This window comes from Chiloscyllium plagiosum, unplaced genomic scaffold (genome assembly GCF_037043375.1).
Source record: "Chiloscyllium plagiosum isolate Xiang-an unplaced genomic scaffold, Cpla_swu_hap1 HiC_scaffold_32, whole genome shotgun sequence".
Lineage (NCBI taxonomy): Eukaryota > Metazoa > Chordata > Chondrichthyes > Orectolobiformes > Hemiscylliidae > Chiloscyllium > Chiloscyllium plagiosum.
The window spans coordinates 49,516,215-49,532,359 of NW_028270170.1; the positions used below are offsets into that span (position 1 = coordinate 49,516,215).

The 16,145-nt window shown below is 44.1% G+C and overlaps 1 protein-coding gene across 1 annotated transcript in view; it reads right to left on the reverse strand.

Annotated features, from left to right (window-relative positions):
* ace (angiotensin I converting enzyme (peptidyl-dipeptidase A) 1) overlaps positions 1 to 16,145 on the reverse strand; it is a 223,852-nt gene that overhangs the window by 18,610 nt on the left and 189,097 nt on the right. Inside the window, exon 21 of the mRNA XM_087977991.1 lies at positions 804 to 948. Within this exon, the coding sequence (XP_087834117.1) occupies positions 804 to 948 (145 nt within the window). The remainder of the gene's footprint in view (positions 1 to 803; positions 949 to 16,145) is intronic.

Here is a 16,145-nt window from a genome sequence, read left to right on the forward strand (position 1 = left end):
GGATCAATCCAGAGGGACGCTGAGCCTGCAGTGAGTTGTAGGGAGTCTGGCACTGTGTGTGCACCAGGAATCCTGAATAGAAGGCAGTGCTTCATGGGTGTGGTGGGGGGGGGGGGAGGGGGGGAGGCAGAGATGTTCTCCATGGAGGACTGGAGGAGTCAGTGGAGGCCTGCAGGCCCAAGGGGAATTGGATGAAGGGAAACGGGATTCTGGGATGGCCTGAAGAGATGATCTGGGGAAGGGAAAAGTGTAAACATATATTACATTGCATGAGGAGAGACTGCTGATTGGTTCTCAGGTAAACACTGGTTGGTGGAAACATTGCCATGGAGAATGTATAAGTTAGATGATCATCGACAGTTAACTACCAAGCTGCATTTAAACTTAGACCAGGTTTGTTGACTCTGATTACTAAAGAGATCTCCTACTCACAGACTCTGTCTCTTGCTTACAATCTCTCTCTCTGTCTTTCTCACATTTTCCTCTCTCTTTTATTCACAGTGAGCGTTTCACTGCCTCTCTCGCTCTCTTTCTCTCTCACTCCTGCTGCTATCTCTCCCTCCTGTCTTAGTCACAATTCCTCTCTCTTTCTCCTCTGTTGTTTCTCCCTGGCTCTTTCACCCTTCCTGTTACTCTCAGTCTCTCTTTCTCCCTCCGTTATTCACAGTCTCTCTCTGTCTCACACTGTTACCTACAGTAGGAATATTTTTCTCTTTTCTCTGAAGCTCTCCTTCCTCTAACACTTGATGTTCTTTGGCTCTCTCTCTGCTGATATTTTACATGAAGTTATCTTTGTAATGTACCTGAGATTCCACCATTCCTGGTTGTAAACATCTTCTGGAATCCGCCCATCAAACACCTTCCATCGCCATTGGTCCATGAGGTAGCTAAATGGAAGGAAAGCGATCTTGTCCAAGGCGATGCTCATCAGGTAGTTAATGTCACTCTCTGGGGAAGAGAAATGGCTAGAAATTATATTTCACAATTTGTCTTGGTATTTCAAGAATTAATTATTTCTCCACAATAATTTAACTTCCTGACACAAAGTATGGTGTCAGTAGACCCCTGTCATCAAACTGAAGAGAGGAACTGCACAATATAGTGCAAATTAGAAAGACATTTCACCCATCTTTGCTCATCCATCCACTTCCTTATCACAGTATCTATCTGTTTCTGGATTTTGTTTTTGCTTGTATCACTACCTGCTGAGACAGCTCGCTGTATCTGCTGTGATAATCCTCTGTATCTGCTGTAACAGCCCTATGTATCTGCTATGAGAATCCTCTGTATCAGCTGTAACAGCTCTCTGTATCTGCTGTGAGAATCCTCTGTATCTGCTGTGTGCACTTTGCAATCAAACGAGTTGATAGCAACCCTCCATTTTTAGATTAGATTACATTACAGTGTGGAAACAGGCCCTTCGGCCCAACAAGTCCACACCGACCTGCCGAAGTGCAACCCACCCATACCCCTACATTTACCCCATACCTAACACTACGGGCAATTTAGCATGGCCAATTCACCTGGCCTGCACATCTTTGGACTGTGGGAGGAAACGGAGCACCTGGAGGAAACCCACGCAGACACGGGGAGAATGTGCAAACTCCACACAGTCAGTCGCCTGAGGCGGGAATTGAACCCGGGTCTCTGGAGCTGTGAGGCAGCAGTGCTAACCACTGTGCCACCGTACCGCCCACTATTCTCAACTATTGTCTCACAATAGTTGAGAATAATCTCTATTTGTCCAGTTGGAAGAGTTTAGAGTGAATTCTTCATATCCAACATCCAGTACTTTCTTAGACCTAGAGTCAAAACACCTCTCACATCCTTCTGCCTTGATTGAAAACACTGGTTTCTGAAACCTTCTTTCAAAACTCAGTCCCAATGATACTGACAGTTACTATGGTGTTGATGCTGCACTGTTACAGTTACTATGGTGTTGGAGCTGCACTGTTACAGTTACTATGGTGTTGGAGTTGCACTGTCGCAGTTACTATGGTGTTGGAGTTGCACTGTTACAGTTACTATGGTGTTGGAGCTGCACTGTTACAGTTACTATGGTGTTGGAGCTGCACTGTTACAGTTACTATGGTGTTGGAGCTGCACTGTTACAGTTACTATGGTGTTGATGCTGCACTGTTACAGTTACTATGGTGTTGGAGCTGCACTGTTACAGTTACTATGGTGTTGGAGTTGCACTGTTACAGTTACTATGGTGTTGGTGTTGCACTGTTACAGTTACTATGGTGTTGGAGCTGCACTGTTACAGTTACTATGGTGTTGGTGTTGCACTGTTACAGTTACTATGGTGTTGGAGCTGCACTGTTACAGTTACTATGGTGTTGGAGCTGCACTGTTACAGTTACTATGGTGTTGGTGTTGCACTGTTACACTTACTATGGTGTTGGTGTTGCACTGTTACAGTTACTATGGTGTTGGAGCTGCACTGTTACAGTTACTATGGTGTTGGTGTTGCACTGTTACAGTTACTATGGTGTTGATGCTGCACTGTTACAGTTACTATGGTGTTGGAGCTGCACTGTTACAGTTACTATGGTGTTGGAGCTGCACTGTTACAGTTACTATGGTGTTGGTGTTGCACTGTTACACTTACTATGGTGTTGGTGTTGCACTGTTACAGTTACTATGGTGTTGGAGCTGCACTGTTACAGTTACTATGGTGTTGATGTTGCACTGTTACAGTTACTATGGTGTTGGAGCTGCACTGTTACAGTTACTATGGTGTTGGAGCTGCACTGTTACAGTTACTATGGTGTTGATGCTGCACTGTTACAGTTACTATGGTGTTGATGCTGCACTGTTACAGTTACTATGGTGTTGGAGCTGCACTGTTACAGTTACTATGGTGTTGATGCTGCACTGTTACAGTTACTATGGTGTTGATGCTGCACTGTTACAGTTACTATGGTGTTGGAGCTGCACTGTTACAGTTACTATGGTGTTGATGCTGCACTGTTACACTTACTATGGTGTTGGAGCTGCACTGTTACAGTTACTATGGTGTTGATGTTGCACTGTTACAGTTACTATGGTGTTGGAGCTGCACTGTTACAGTTACTATGGTGTTGATGTTGCACTGTTACAGTTACTATGGTGTTGGAGCTGCACTGTTACAGTTACTATGGTGTTGGAGCTGCACTGTTACAGTTACTATGGTGTTGGTGTTGCACTGTTACAGTTACTATGGTGTTGGAGCTGCACTGTTACAGTTACTATGGTGTTGGAGCTGCACTGTTACAGTTACTATGGTGTTGGTGTTGCACTGTTACAGTTACTATGGTGTTGGAGCTGCACTGTTACAGTTACTATGGTGTTGGTGTTGCACTGTTACAGTTACTATGGTGTTGGAGCTGCACTGTTACAGTTACTATGGTGTTGGAGCTGCACTGTTACAGTTACTATGGTGTTGGTGTTGCACTGTTACAGTTACTATGGTGTTGGAGCTGCACTGTTACAGTTACTATGGTGTTGGTGTTGCACTGTTACAGTTACTATGGTGTTGGAGCTGCACTGTTACAGTTACTATGGTGTTGGAGCTGCACTGTTACAGTTACTATGGTGTTGGAGCTGCACTGTTACAGTTACTATGGTGTTGGAGCTGCACTGTTACAGTTACTATGGTGTTAGTGTTGCACTGTTACAGTTACTATGGTGTTGGAGCTGCACTGTTACAGTTACTATGGTGTTGGTGTTGCACTGTTACAGTTACTATGGTGTTGGAGCTGCACTGTTACAGTTACTATGGTGTTGATGTTGCACTGTTACAGTTACTATGGTGTTGGAGCTGCACTGTTACAGTTACTATGGTGTTGGAGCTGCACTGTTACAGTTACTATGGTGTTGGAGCTGCACTGTTACAGTTACTATGGTGTTGATGTTGCACTGTTACAGTTACTATGGTGTTGGAGCTGCACTGTTACAGTTACTATGGTGTTGGAGCTGCACTGTTACAGTTACTATGGTGTTGGTGTTGCACTGTTACAGTTACTATGGTGTTGGAGCTGCACTGTTACAGTTACTATGGTGTTGGTGTTGCACTGTTACAGTTACTATGGTGTTGGAGCTGCACTGTTACAGTTACTATGGTGTTGATGTTGCACTGTTACAGTTACTATGGTGTTGGAGCTGCACTGTTACAGTTACTATGGTGTTGGAGCTGCACTGTTACAGTTACTATGGTGTTGGTGTTGCACTGTTACAGTTACTATGGTGTTGATGCTGCACTGTTACAGTTACTATGGTGTTGGAGCTGCACTGTTACAGTTACTATGGTGTTGCTGTTGCACTGTTGCAGTTACTATGGTGTTGGAGCTGCACTGTTACAGTTACTATGGTGTTGGAGCTGCACTGTTACAGTTACTATGGTGTTGGAGCTGCACTGTTACAGTTACTATGGTGTTGATGCTGCACTGTTACAGTTACTATGGTGTTGATGCTGCACTGTTACAGTTACTATGGTGTTGGAGCTGCACTGTTACAGTTACTATGGTGTTGGAGCTGCACTGTTACAGTTACTATGGTGTTGATGCTGCACTGTTACAGTTACTATGGTGTTGATGCTGCACTGTTACAGTTACTATGGTGTGGGAGCTGCACTGTTACAGTTACTATGGTGTTGGAGCTGCACTGTTACAGTTACTATGGTGTTGGTGTTGCACTGTTACAATTACTATGGTGTTGGAGCTGCACTGTTACAGTTACTATGGTGTGGGAGCTGCACTGTTACAGTTACTATGGTGTTGGAGCTGCACTGTTACAGTTACTATGGTGTTGGAGCTGCACTGTTACAGTTACTGTGGTGTTGGTGTTGCACTGTTACACTTACTATGGTGTTGGAGCTGCACTGTTACAGTTACTATGGTGTTGGAGCTGCACTGTTACAGTTACTATGGTGTTGGAGCTGCACTGTTACAGTTACTATGGTGTTGATGCTGCACTGTTACAGTTACTATGGTGTTGGAGCTGCACTGTTACAGTTACTATGGTGTTGCTGTTGCACTGTTGCAGTTACTATGGTGTTGGAGCTGCACTGTTACAGTTACTATGGTGTTGGAGCTGCACTGTTACAGTTACTATGGTGTTGATGCTGCACTGTTACAGTTACTATGGTGTTGGAGCTGCACTGTTACAGTTACTATGGTGTTGATGCTGCACTGTTACAGTTACTATGGTGTTGGAGCTGCACTGTTACAGTTACTATGGTGTTGATGCTGCACTGTTACAGTTACTATGGTGTTGGAGCTGCACTGTTACAGTTACTATGGTGTTGGAGCTGCACTGTTACAGTTACTATGGTGTTCGAGCTGCACTGTTACAGTTACTATGGTGTTGATGCTGCACTGTTACAGTTACTATGGTGTTGGAGCTGCACTGTTACAGTTACTATGGTGTTGATGCTGCACTGTTACACTTACTATGGTGTTGGAGCTGCACTGTTACAGTTACTATGGTGTTGGAGCTGCACTGTTACAGTTACTATGGTGTTGATGCTGCACTGTTACAGTTACTATGGTGTTGGAGCTGCACTGTTACAGTTACTATGGTGTTGATGCTGCACTGTTACAGTTACTATGGTGTTGGAGCTGCACTGTTACAGTTACTATGGTGTTGATGCTGCACTGTTACAGTTACTATGGTGTTGATGCTGCATTGTTACAGTTACTATGGTGTTGGAGCTGCACTGTTACAGTTACTATGGTGTTGGAGTTGCACTGTTACAGTTACTATGGTGTTGATGCTGCACTGTTACAGTTACTATGGTGTTGGAGCTGCACTGTTACAGTTACTATGGTGTTGATGTTGCACTGTCACAGTTACTATGGTGTTGGAGTTGCACTGTTACAGTTACTATGGTGTTGGAGTTGCACTGTTACAGTTACTATGGTGTTGGAGTTGCACTGTTACAGTTACTATGGTGTTGGAGCTGCACTGTTACAGTTACTATGGTGTTGATGCTGCACTGTTACAGTTACTATGGTGTTGGAGCTGCACTGTTACAGTTACTATGGTGTTGGAGTTGCACTGTTACAGTTACTATGGTGTTGGAGTTGCACTGTTACAGTTACTATGGTGTTGGAGCTGCACTGTTACAGTTACTATGGTGTTGATGCTGCACTGTTACAGTTACTATGGTGTTGGAGCTGCACTGTTACAGTTACTATGGTGTTGGAGCTGCACTGTTACAGTTACTATGGTGTTGATGCTGCACTGTTACAGTTACTATGGTGTTGGAGCTGCACTGTTACAGTTACTATGGTGTTGGAGTTGCACTGTTACAGTTACTATGGTGTTGAAGTTGCACTGTCACAGTTACTATGGTGTTGGAGCTGCACTGTTACAGTTACTATTGTGTTGGAGTTGCACTGTTACAGTTACTATGGTGTTGGAGTTGCACTGTTACAGTTACTATGGTGTTGGAGCTGCACTGTTACAGTTACTATGGTGTTGGAGCTGCACTGTTACAGTTACTATGGTGTTGGAGCTGCACTGTTACAGTTACTATGGTGTTGATGCTGCACTGTTACAGTTACTATGGTGTTGGAGCTGCACTGTTACAGTTACTATGGTGTTGATGCTGCACTGTTACAGTTACTATGGTGTTGGAGCTGCACTGTTACAGTTACTATGGTGTTGGTGTTGCACTGTTACAGTTACTATGGTGTTGGAGCTGCACTGTTACAGTTACTATGGTGTTGATGCTGCACTGTTACAGTTACTATGGTGTTGATGCTGCACTGTTACAGTTACTATGGTGTTGGAGCTGCACTGTTACAGTTACTATGGTGTTGATGCTGCACTGTTACAGTTACTATGGTGTTGATGCTGCACTGTTACAGTTACTATGGTGTTGGAGCTGCACTGTTACAGTTACTATGGTGTTGATGCTGCACTGTTACAGTTACTATGGTGTTGGAGCTGCACTGTTACAGTTACTATGGTGTTGGAGCTGCACTGTTACAGTTACTATGGTGTTGATGCTGCACTGTTACAGTTACTATGGTGTTGATGCTGCACTGTTACAGTTACTATGGTGTTGATGCTGCACTGTTACAGTTACTATGGTGTTGGAGCTGCACTGTTACAGTTACTATGGTGTTGGTGTTGCACTGTTACAGTTACTATGGTGTTGGAGCTGCACTGTTACAGTTACTATGGTGTTGGTGTTGCACTGTTACAGTTACTATGGTGTTGGAGCTGCACTGTTACAGTTACTATGGTGTTGGAGCTGCACTGTTACAGTTACTATGGTGTTGGAGCTGCACTGTTACAGTTACTATGGTGTTGATGCTGCACTGTTACAGTTACTATGGTGTTGATGCTGCACTGTTACAGTTACTATGGTGTTGATGCTGCACTGTTACAGTTACTATGGTGTTGGAGCTGCACTGTTACAGTTACTATGGTGTTGGTGTTGCACTGTTACAGTTACTATGGTGTTGGAGCTGCACTGTTACAGTTACTATGGTGTTGGTGTTGCACTGTTACAGTTACTATGGTGTTGGAGCTGCACTGTTACAGTTACTATGGTGTTGGAGCTGCACTGTTACAGTTACTATGGTGTTGGAGCTGCACTGTTACAGTTACTATGGTGTTGGAGCTGCACTGTTACAGTTACTATGGTGTTAGTGTTGCACTGTTACAGTTACTATGGTGTTGGAGCTGCACTGTTACAGTTACTATGGTGTTGGTGTTGCACTGTTACAGTTACTATGGTGTTGGAGCTGCACTGTTACAGTTACTATGGTGTTGATGTTGCACTGTTACAGTTACTATGGTGTTGGAGCTGCACTGTTACAGTTACTATGGTGTTGGAGCTGCACTGTTACAGTTACTATGGTGTTGGAGCTGCACTGTTACAGTTACTAGGGTGTTGATGTTGCACTGTTACAGTTACTATGGTGTTGGAGCTGCACTGTTACAGTTACTATGGTGTTGGAGCTGCACTGTTACAGTTACTATGGTGTTGGTGTTGCACTGTTACAGTTACTATGGTGTTGGAGCTGCACTGTTACAGTTACTATGGTGTTGGTGTTGCACTGTTACAGTTACTATGGTGTTGGAGCTGCACTGTTACAGTTACTATGGTGTTGATGTTGCACTGTTACAGTTACTATGGTGTTGGAGCTGCACTGTTACAGTTACTATGGTGTTGGAGCTGCACTGTTACAGTTACTATGGTGTTGGTGTTGCACTGTTACAGTTACTATGGTGTTGATGCTGCACTGTTACAGTTACTATGGTGTTGGAGCTGCACTGTTACAGTTACTATGGTGTTGCTGTTGCACTGTTGCAGTTACTATGGTGTTGGAGCTGCACTGTTACAGTTACTATGGTGTTGGAGCTGCACTGTTACAGATACTATGGTGTTGATGCTGCACTGTTACAGTTACTATGGTGTTGGAGCTGCACTGTTACAGTTACTATGGTGTTGATGCTGCACTGTTACAGTTACTATGGTGTTGATGCTGCACTGTTACAGTTACTATGGTGTTGGAGCTGCACTGTTACAGTTACTATGGTGTTGGAGCTGCACTGTTACAGTTACTATGGTGTTGATGCTGCACTGTTACAGTTACTATGGTGTTGATGCTGCACTGTTACAGTTACTATGGTGTGGGAGCTGCACTGTTACAGTTACTATGGTGTTGGAGCTGCACTGTTACAGTTACTATGGTGTTGGTGTTGCACTGTTACAGTTACTATGGTGTTGGAGCTGCACTGTTACAGTTACTATGGTGTGGGAGCTGCACTGTTACAGTTACTATGGTGTTGGAGCTGCACTGCTACAGTTACTATGGTGTTGGAGCTGCACTGTTACAGTTACTGTGGTGTTGGTGTTGCACTGTTACACTTACTATGGTGTTGGAGCTGCACTGTTACAGTTACTATGGTGTTGGAGCTGCACTGTTACAGTTACTATGGTGTTGGAGCTGCACTGTTACAGTTACTATGGTGTTGATGCTGCACTGTTACAGTTACTATGGTGTTGGAGCTGCACTGTTACAGTTACTATGGTGTTGCTGTTGCACTGTTGCAGTTACTATGGTGTTGGAGCTGCACTGTTACAGTTACTATGGTGTTGGAGCTGCACTGTTACAGTTACTATGGTGTTGATGCTGCACTGTTACAGTTACTATGGTGTTGGAGCTGCACTGTTACAGTTACTATGGTGTTGGAGCTGCACTGTTACAGTTACTATGGTGTTGATGCTGCACTGTTACAGTTACTATGGTGTTGGAGCTGCACTGTTACAGTTACTATGGTGTTGGAGCTGCACTGTTACAGTTACTATGGTGTTCGAGCTGCACTGTTACAGTTACTATGGTGTTGATGCTGCACTGTTACAGTTACTATGGTGTTGGAGCTGCACTGTTACAGTTACTATGGTGTTGATGCTGCACTGTTACACTTACTATGGTGTTGGAGCTGCACTGTTACAGTTACTATGGTGTTGGAGCTGCACTGTTACAGTTACTATGGTGTTGATGCTGCACTGTTACAGTTACTATGGTGTTGGAGCTGCACTGTTACAGTTACTATGGTGTTGATGCTGCACTGTTACAGTTACTATGGTGTTGGAGCTGCACTGTTACAGTTACTATGGTGTTGATGCTGCACTGTTACAGTTACTATGGTGTTGGAGCTGCACTGTTACAGTTACTATGGTGTTGATGCTGCACTGTTACAGTTACTATGGTGTTGATGCTGCACTGTTACAGTTACTATGGTGTTGGAGCTGCACTGTTACAGTTACTATGGTGTTGATGCTGCATTGTTACAGTTACTATGGTGTTGGAGCTGCACTGTTACAGTTACTATGGTGTTGGAGTTGCACTGTTACAGTTACTATGGTGTTGATGCTGCACTGTTACAGTTACTATGGTGTTGGAGCTGCACTGTTACAGTTACTATGGTGTTGATGCTGCACTGTTACAGTTACTATGGTGTTGGAGCTGCACTGTTACAGTTACTATGGTGTTGATGCTGCATTGTTACAGTTACTATGGTGTTGGAGCTGCACTGTTACAGTTACTATGGTGTTGGAGTTGCACTGTTACAGTTACTATGGTGTTGATGCTGCACTGTTACAGTTACTATGGTGTTGGAGCTGCACTGTTACAGTTACTATGGTGTTGATGTTGCACTGTCACAGTTACTATGGTGTTGGAGTTGCACTGTTACAGTTACTATGGTGTTGATGCTGCACTGTTACAGTTACTATGGTGTTGGAGCTGCACTGTTACAGTTACTATGGTGTTGGAGCTGCACTGTTACAGTTACTATGGTGTTGGAGCTGCACTGTTACAGTTACTATGGTGTTGATGCTGCACTGTTACAGTTACTATGGTGTTGGAGTTGCACTGTTACAGTTACTATGGTGTTGGAGTTGCACTGTTACAGTTACTATGGTGTTGGAGTTGCACTGTTACAGTTACTATGGTGTTGGAGCTGCACTGTTACAGTTACTATGGTGTTGATGCTGCACTGTTACAGTTACTATGGTGTTGGAGCTGCACTGTTACAGTTACTATGGTGTTGGAGTTGCACTGTTACAGTTACTATGGTGTTGGAGTTGCACTGTTACAGTTACTATGGTGTTGGAGCTGCACTGTTACAGTTACTATGGTGTTGATGCTGCACTGTTACAGTTACTATGGTGTTGGAGCTGCACTGTTACAGTTACTATGGTGTTGGAGCTGCACTGTTACAGTTACTATGGTGTTGATGCTGCACTGTTACAGTTACTATGGTGTTGGAGCTGCACTGTTACAGTTACTATGGTGTTGGAGTTGCACTGTTACAGTTACTATGGTGTTGAAGTTGCACTGTCACAGTTACTATGGTGTTGGAGCTGCACTGTTACAGTTACTATGGTGTTGGAGTTGCACTGTTACAGTTACTATGGTGTTGGAGTTGCACTGTTACAGTTACTATGGTGTTGGAGCTGCACTGTTACAGTTACTATGGTGTTGGAGCTGCACTGTTTCAGTTACTATGGTGTTGGAGCTGCACTGTTACAGTTACTATGGTGTTGATGCTGCACTGTTACAGTTACTATGGTGTTGGAGCTGCACTGTTACAGTTACTATGGTGTTGATGCTGCACTGTTACAGTTACTATGGTGTTGGAGCTGCACTGTTACAGTTACTATGGTGTTGGTGTTGCACTGTTACAGTTACTATGGTGTTGGAGCTGCACTGTTACAGTTACTATGGTGTTGATGCTGCACTGTTACAGTTACTATGGTGTTGATGCTGCACTGTTACAGTTACTATGGTGTTGGAGCTGCACTGTTACAGTTACTATGGTGTTGATGCTGCACTGTTACAGTTACTATGGTGTTGATGCTGCACTGTTACAGTTACTATGGTGTTGGAGCTGCACTGTTACAGTTACTATGGTGTTGGAGCTGCACTGTTACAGTTACTATGGTGTTGGAGCTGCACTGTTACAGTTACTATGGTGTTGATGCTGCACTGTTACAGTTACTATGGTGTTGATGCTGCACTGTTACAGTTACTATGGTGTTGATGCTGCACTGTTACAGTTACTATGGTGTTGATGCTGCACTGTTACAGTTACTATGGTGTTGGAGCTGCACTGTTACAGTTACTATGGTGTTGGAGCTGCACTGTTACAGTTACTATGGTGTTGGAGCTGCACTGTTACAGTTACTATGGTGTTGGAGCTGCACTGTTACAGTTACTATGGTGTTAATGCTGCACTGTTACAGTTACTATGGTGTTGATGCTGCACTGTTACAGTTACTATGGTGTTGGAGCTGCACTGTTACAGTTACTATGGTGTTGATGCTGCACTGTTACAGTTACTATGGTGTTGGAGCTGCACTGTTACAGTTACTATGGTGTTGATGCTGCACTGTTACAGTTACTATGGTGTTGGAGCTGCACTGTTACAGTTACTATGGTGTTGGAGCTGCACTGTTACAGTTACTATGGTGTTGGAGCTGCACTGTTACAGTTACTATGGTATTGGAGCTGCACTGTTACAGTTACTATGGTGTTGGAGCTGCACTGTTACAGTTACTATGGTGTTGGTGTTGCACTGTTACAGTTACTATGGTGTTGGAGCTGCACTGTTACAGTTACTATGGTGTTGGAGCTGCACTGTTACAGTTACTATGGTGTTGATGCTGCACTGTTACAGTTACTATGGTGTTGGAGCTGCACTGTTACAGTTACTATGGTGTTGATGCTGCACTGTTACAGTTACTATGGTGTTGGAGCTGCACTGTTACAGTTACTATGGTGTTGGAGCTGCGCTGTTACAGTTACTATGGTGTTGATGCTGCACTGTTACAGTTACTATGGTGTTGGAGCTGCGCTGTTACAGTTACTATGGTGTTGATGCTGCACTGTTACAGTTACTATGGTGTTGGAGCTGCACTGTTACAGTTACTATGGTGTTGGAGCTGCGCTGTTACAGTTACTATGGTGTTGATGCTGCACTGTTACAGTTACTATGGTGTTGGAGCTGCGCTGTTACAGTTACTATGGTGTTGATGCTGCACTGTTACAGTTACTATGGTGTTGGAGCTGCACTGTTACAGTTACGATGGTGTTGGAGCTGCGCTGTTACAGTTACTATGGTGTTGATGCTGCACTGTTGCAGTTACTATGGTGTTGGAGCTGCACTGTTACAGTTACTATGGTGTTGATGCTGCACTGTTGCAGTTACTATGGTGTTGGAGCTGCACTGTTACAGTTACTATGGTGTGGGAGCTGCACTGTTACAGTTACTATGGTGTTGGAGCTGCACTGTTACAGTTACTATGGTGTTGGAGCTGCACTGTTACAGTTACTATGGTATTGGAGCTGCACTGTTACAGTTACTATGGTGTTGGAGCTGCACTGTTACAGTTACTATGGTGTTGGTGTTGCACTGTTACAGTTACTATGGTGTTGGAGCTGCACTGTTACAGTTACTATGGTGTTGGAGCTGCACTGTTACAGTTACTATGGTGTTGATGCTGCACTGTTACAGTTACTATGGTGTTGGAGCTGCACTGTTACAGTTACTATGGTGTTGGAGCTGCACTGTCACAGTTACTATGGTGTTGGAGCTGCACTGTTACAGTTACTATGGTGTTGGAGCTGCGCTGTTACAGTTACTATGGTGTTGATGCTGCACTGTTACAGTTACTATGGTGTTGGAGCTGCGCTGTTACAGTTACTATGGTGTTGATGCTGCACTGTTACAGTTACTATGGTGTTGGAGCTGCACTGTTACAGTTACTATGGTGTTGGAGCTGCGCTGTTACAGTTACTATGGTGTTGATGCTGCACTGTTACAGTTACTATGGTGTTGGAGCTGCGCTGTTACAGTTACTATGGTGTTGATGCTGCACTGTTACAGTTACTATGGTGTTGGAGCTGCACTGTTACAGTTACGATGGTGTTGGAGCTGCGCTGTTACAGTTACTATGGTGTTGATGCTGCACTGTTGCAGTTACTATGGTGTTGGAGCTGCACTGTTACAGTTACTATGGTGTGGGAGCTGCACTGTTACAGTTACTATGGTGTTGGAGCTGCACTGTTACAGTTACTATGGTGTGGGAGCTGCACTGTTACAGTTACTATGGTGTTGGAGCTGCACTGTTACAGTTACTATGGTGTTGGAGCTGCACTGTTACAGTTACTATGGTGTGGGAGCTGCACTGTTACAGTTACTATGGTGTTGGAGCTGCACTGTTACAGTTACTATGGTGTTGATGCTGCACTGTTACAGTTACTATGGTGTTGGAGCTGCACTGTTACAGTTACTATGGTGTTGATGCTGCACTGTTACAGTTACTATTGTGTTGGACTGCACTGTTACAGTTACTATGGTGTTGATGCTGCACTGTTACAGTTACTATGGTGTTGGAGCTGCACTGTTACAGTTACTATGGTGTTGATGCTGCACTGTTTCAGTTACTATGGTGTTGGAGCTGCACTGTTACAGTTACTATGGTGTTGGTGTTGCACTGTTACAGTTACTATGGTGTTGCTGTTGCACTGTTACAGTTACTATGGTGTTCGAGCTGCACTTTTACAGTTACTATGGTGTTCGAGCTGCACTGTTACAGTTACTATGGTGTTGGAGCTGCACTGCTACAGTTACTATGATGTTGGAGCTGCACTGTTACAGTTACTATGGTGTTGCTGTTGCACTGTTACAGTTACTATGGTGTTGATGTTGCACTGTTACAGTTACTATGGTGTTGGAGCTGCACTGTTACAGTTACTATGGTGTTGGAGCTGCACTGTTACAGTTACTATGGTGTTGGTGTTGCACTGTTACAGTTACTATGGTGTTGGAGCTGCACTGTTACAGTTACTATGGTGTTGGAGCTGCACTGTTACAGTTACTATGGTGTTGGAGCTGCACTGCTACAGTTACTATGGTGTTGGAGCTGCACTGTTACAGTTACTATGGTGTTGGAGCTGCACTGTTACAGTTACTATGGTGTTGGTGTTGCACTGTTACAGTTACTATGGTGTTGGAGCTGCACTGTTACAGTTACTATGGTGTTGGAGCTGCACTGTTTCAGTTACTATGGTGTTGGAGCTGCACTGCTACAGTTACTATGATGTTGGAGCTGCACTGTTACAGTTACTATGGTGTTGGTGTTGCACTGTTACAGTTACTATGGTGTTGATGCTGCACTGTTACAGTTACTATGGTGTTGATGTTGCACTGTTACAGTTACTATGGTGTTGGAGCTGCACTGTTACAGTTACTATGGTGTTGGAGCTGCACTGTTACAGTTACTATGGTGTTGGAGCTGCACTGTTACAGTTACTATGGTGTTGGTGTTGCACTGTTACAGTTACTATGGTGTTGGAGCTGCACTGTTACAGTTACTATGGTGTTGGAGCTGCACTGTTACAGTTACTATGGTGTTGGAGCTGCACTGTTACAGTTACTATGGTGTTGGAGCTGCACTATTACAGTTACTATGGTGTTGGTGTTGCACTGTTACAGTTACTATGGTGTTGGAGCTGCACTGTTACAGTTACTATGGTGTTGGAGCTGCACTGCTACAGTTACTATGGTGTTGGAGCTGCACTGTTACAGTTACTATGGTGTTGCTGTTGCACTGTTACAGTTACTATGGTGTTGATGTTGCACTGTTACAGTTACTATGGTGTTGGAGCTGCACTGTTACAGTTACTATGGTGTTGGAGTTGCACTGTTACAGTTACTATGGTGTGGGAGCTGCACTGTTACAGTTACTATGGTGTTGGAGCTGCACTGTTACAGTTACTATGGTGTTGGAGCTGCACTGTTACAGTTACTATGGTGTTGATGCTGCACTGTTACAGTTACTATGGTGTTGGAGCTGCACTGTTACAGTTACTATGGTGTTGGAGCTGCACTGTTACAGTTACTATGGTGTTGGAGCTGCACTGTTACAGTTACTATGGTGTTGATGCTGCACTGTTACAGTTACTATGGTGTTGGAGCTGCACTGTTACAGTTACTATGGTGTTGGAGCTGCACTGTTGCAGGTACCATGGTGTTGGAGCTGCACTGTTACAGTTACTATGGTGTTGATGCTGCACTGTTACAGTTACTATGGTGTGGGAGCTGCACTGTTACAGTTACTATGGTGTTGGAGCTGCACTGTCACAGTTACTATGGTGTTGGAGCTGCACTGTTACAGTTACTATGGTGTGGGAGCTGCACTGTTACAGTTACTATGGTGTTGGTGTTGCACTGTTACAGTTACTATGGTGTTGGAGTTGCACTGTTACAGTTACTATGGTGTTGGTGTTGCGCTGTTACAGTTACTATGGTGTTGGAGCTGCACTGTTACAGTTACTATGGTGTGGGAGCTGCACTGTTACAGTTACTATGGTGTTGGTGTTGCACTGTTACAGTTACTATGGTGTTGGAGTTGCACTGTTACAGTTACTATGGTGTTGGTGTTGCGCTGTTACAGTTACTATGGTGTTGATGCTGCACTGTTACAGTTACTATGGTGTTGGAGCTGCACTGTTACACTTACTATGGTGTTGATGCTGCACTGTTACAGTTACTATGGTGTTGGTGTTGCACTGTTACACTTACTATGGTGTTGGAGCTGCACTGTTACAGTTACTATGGTGTTGGAGCTG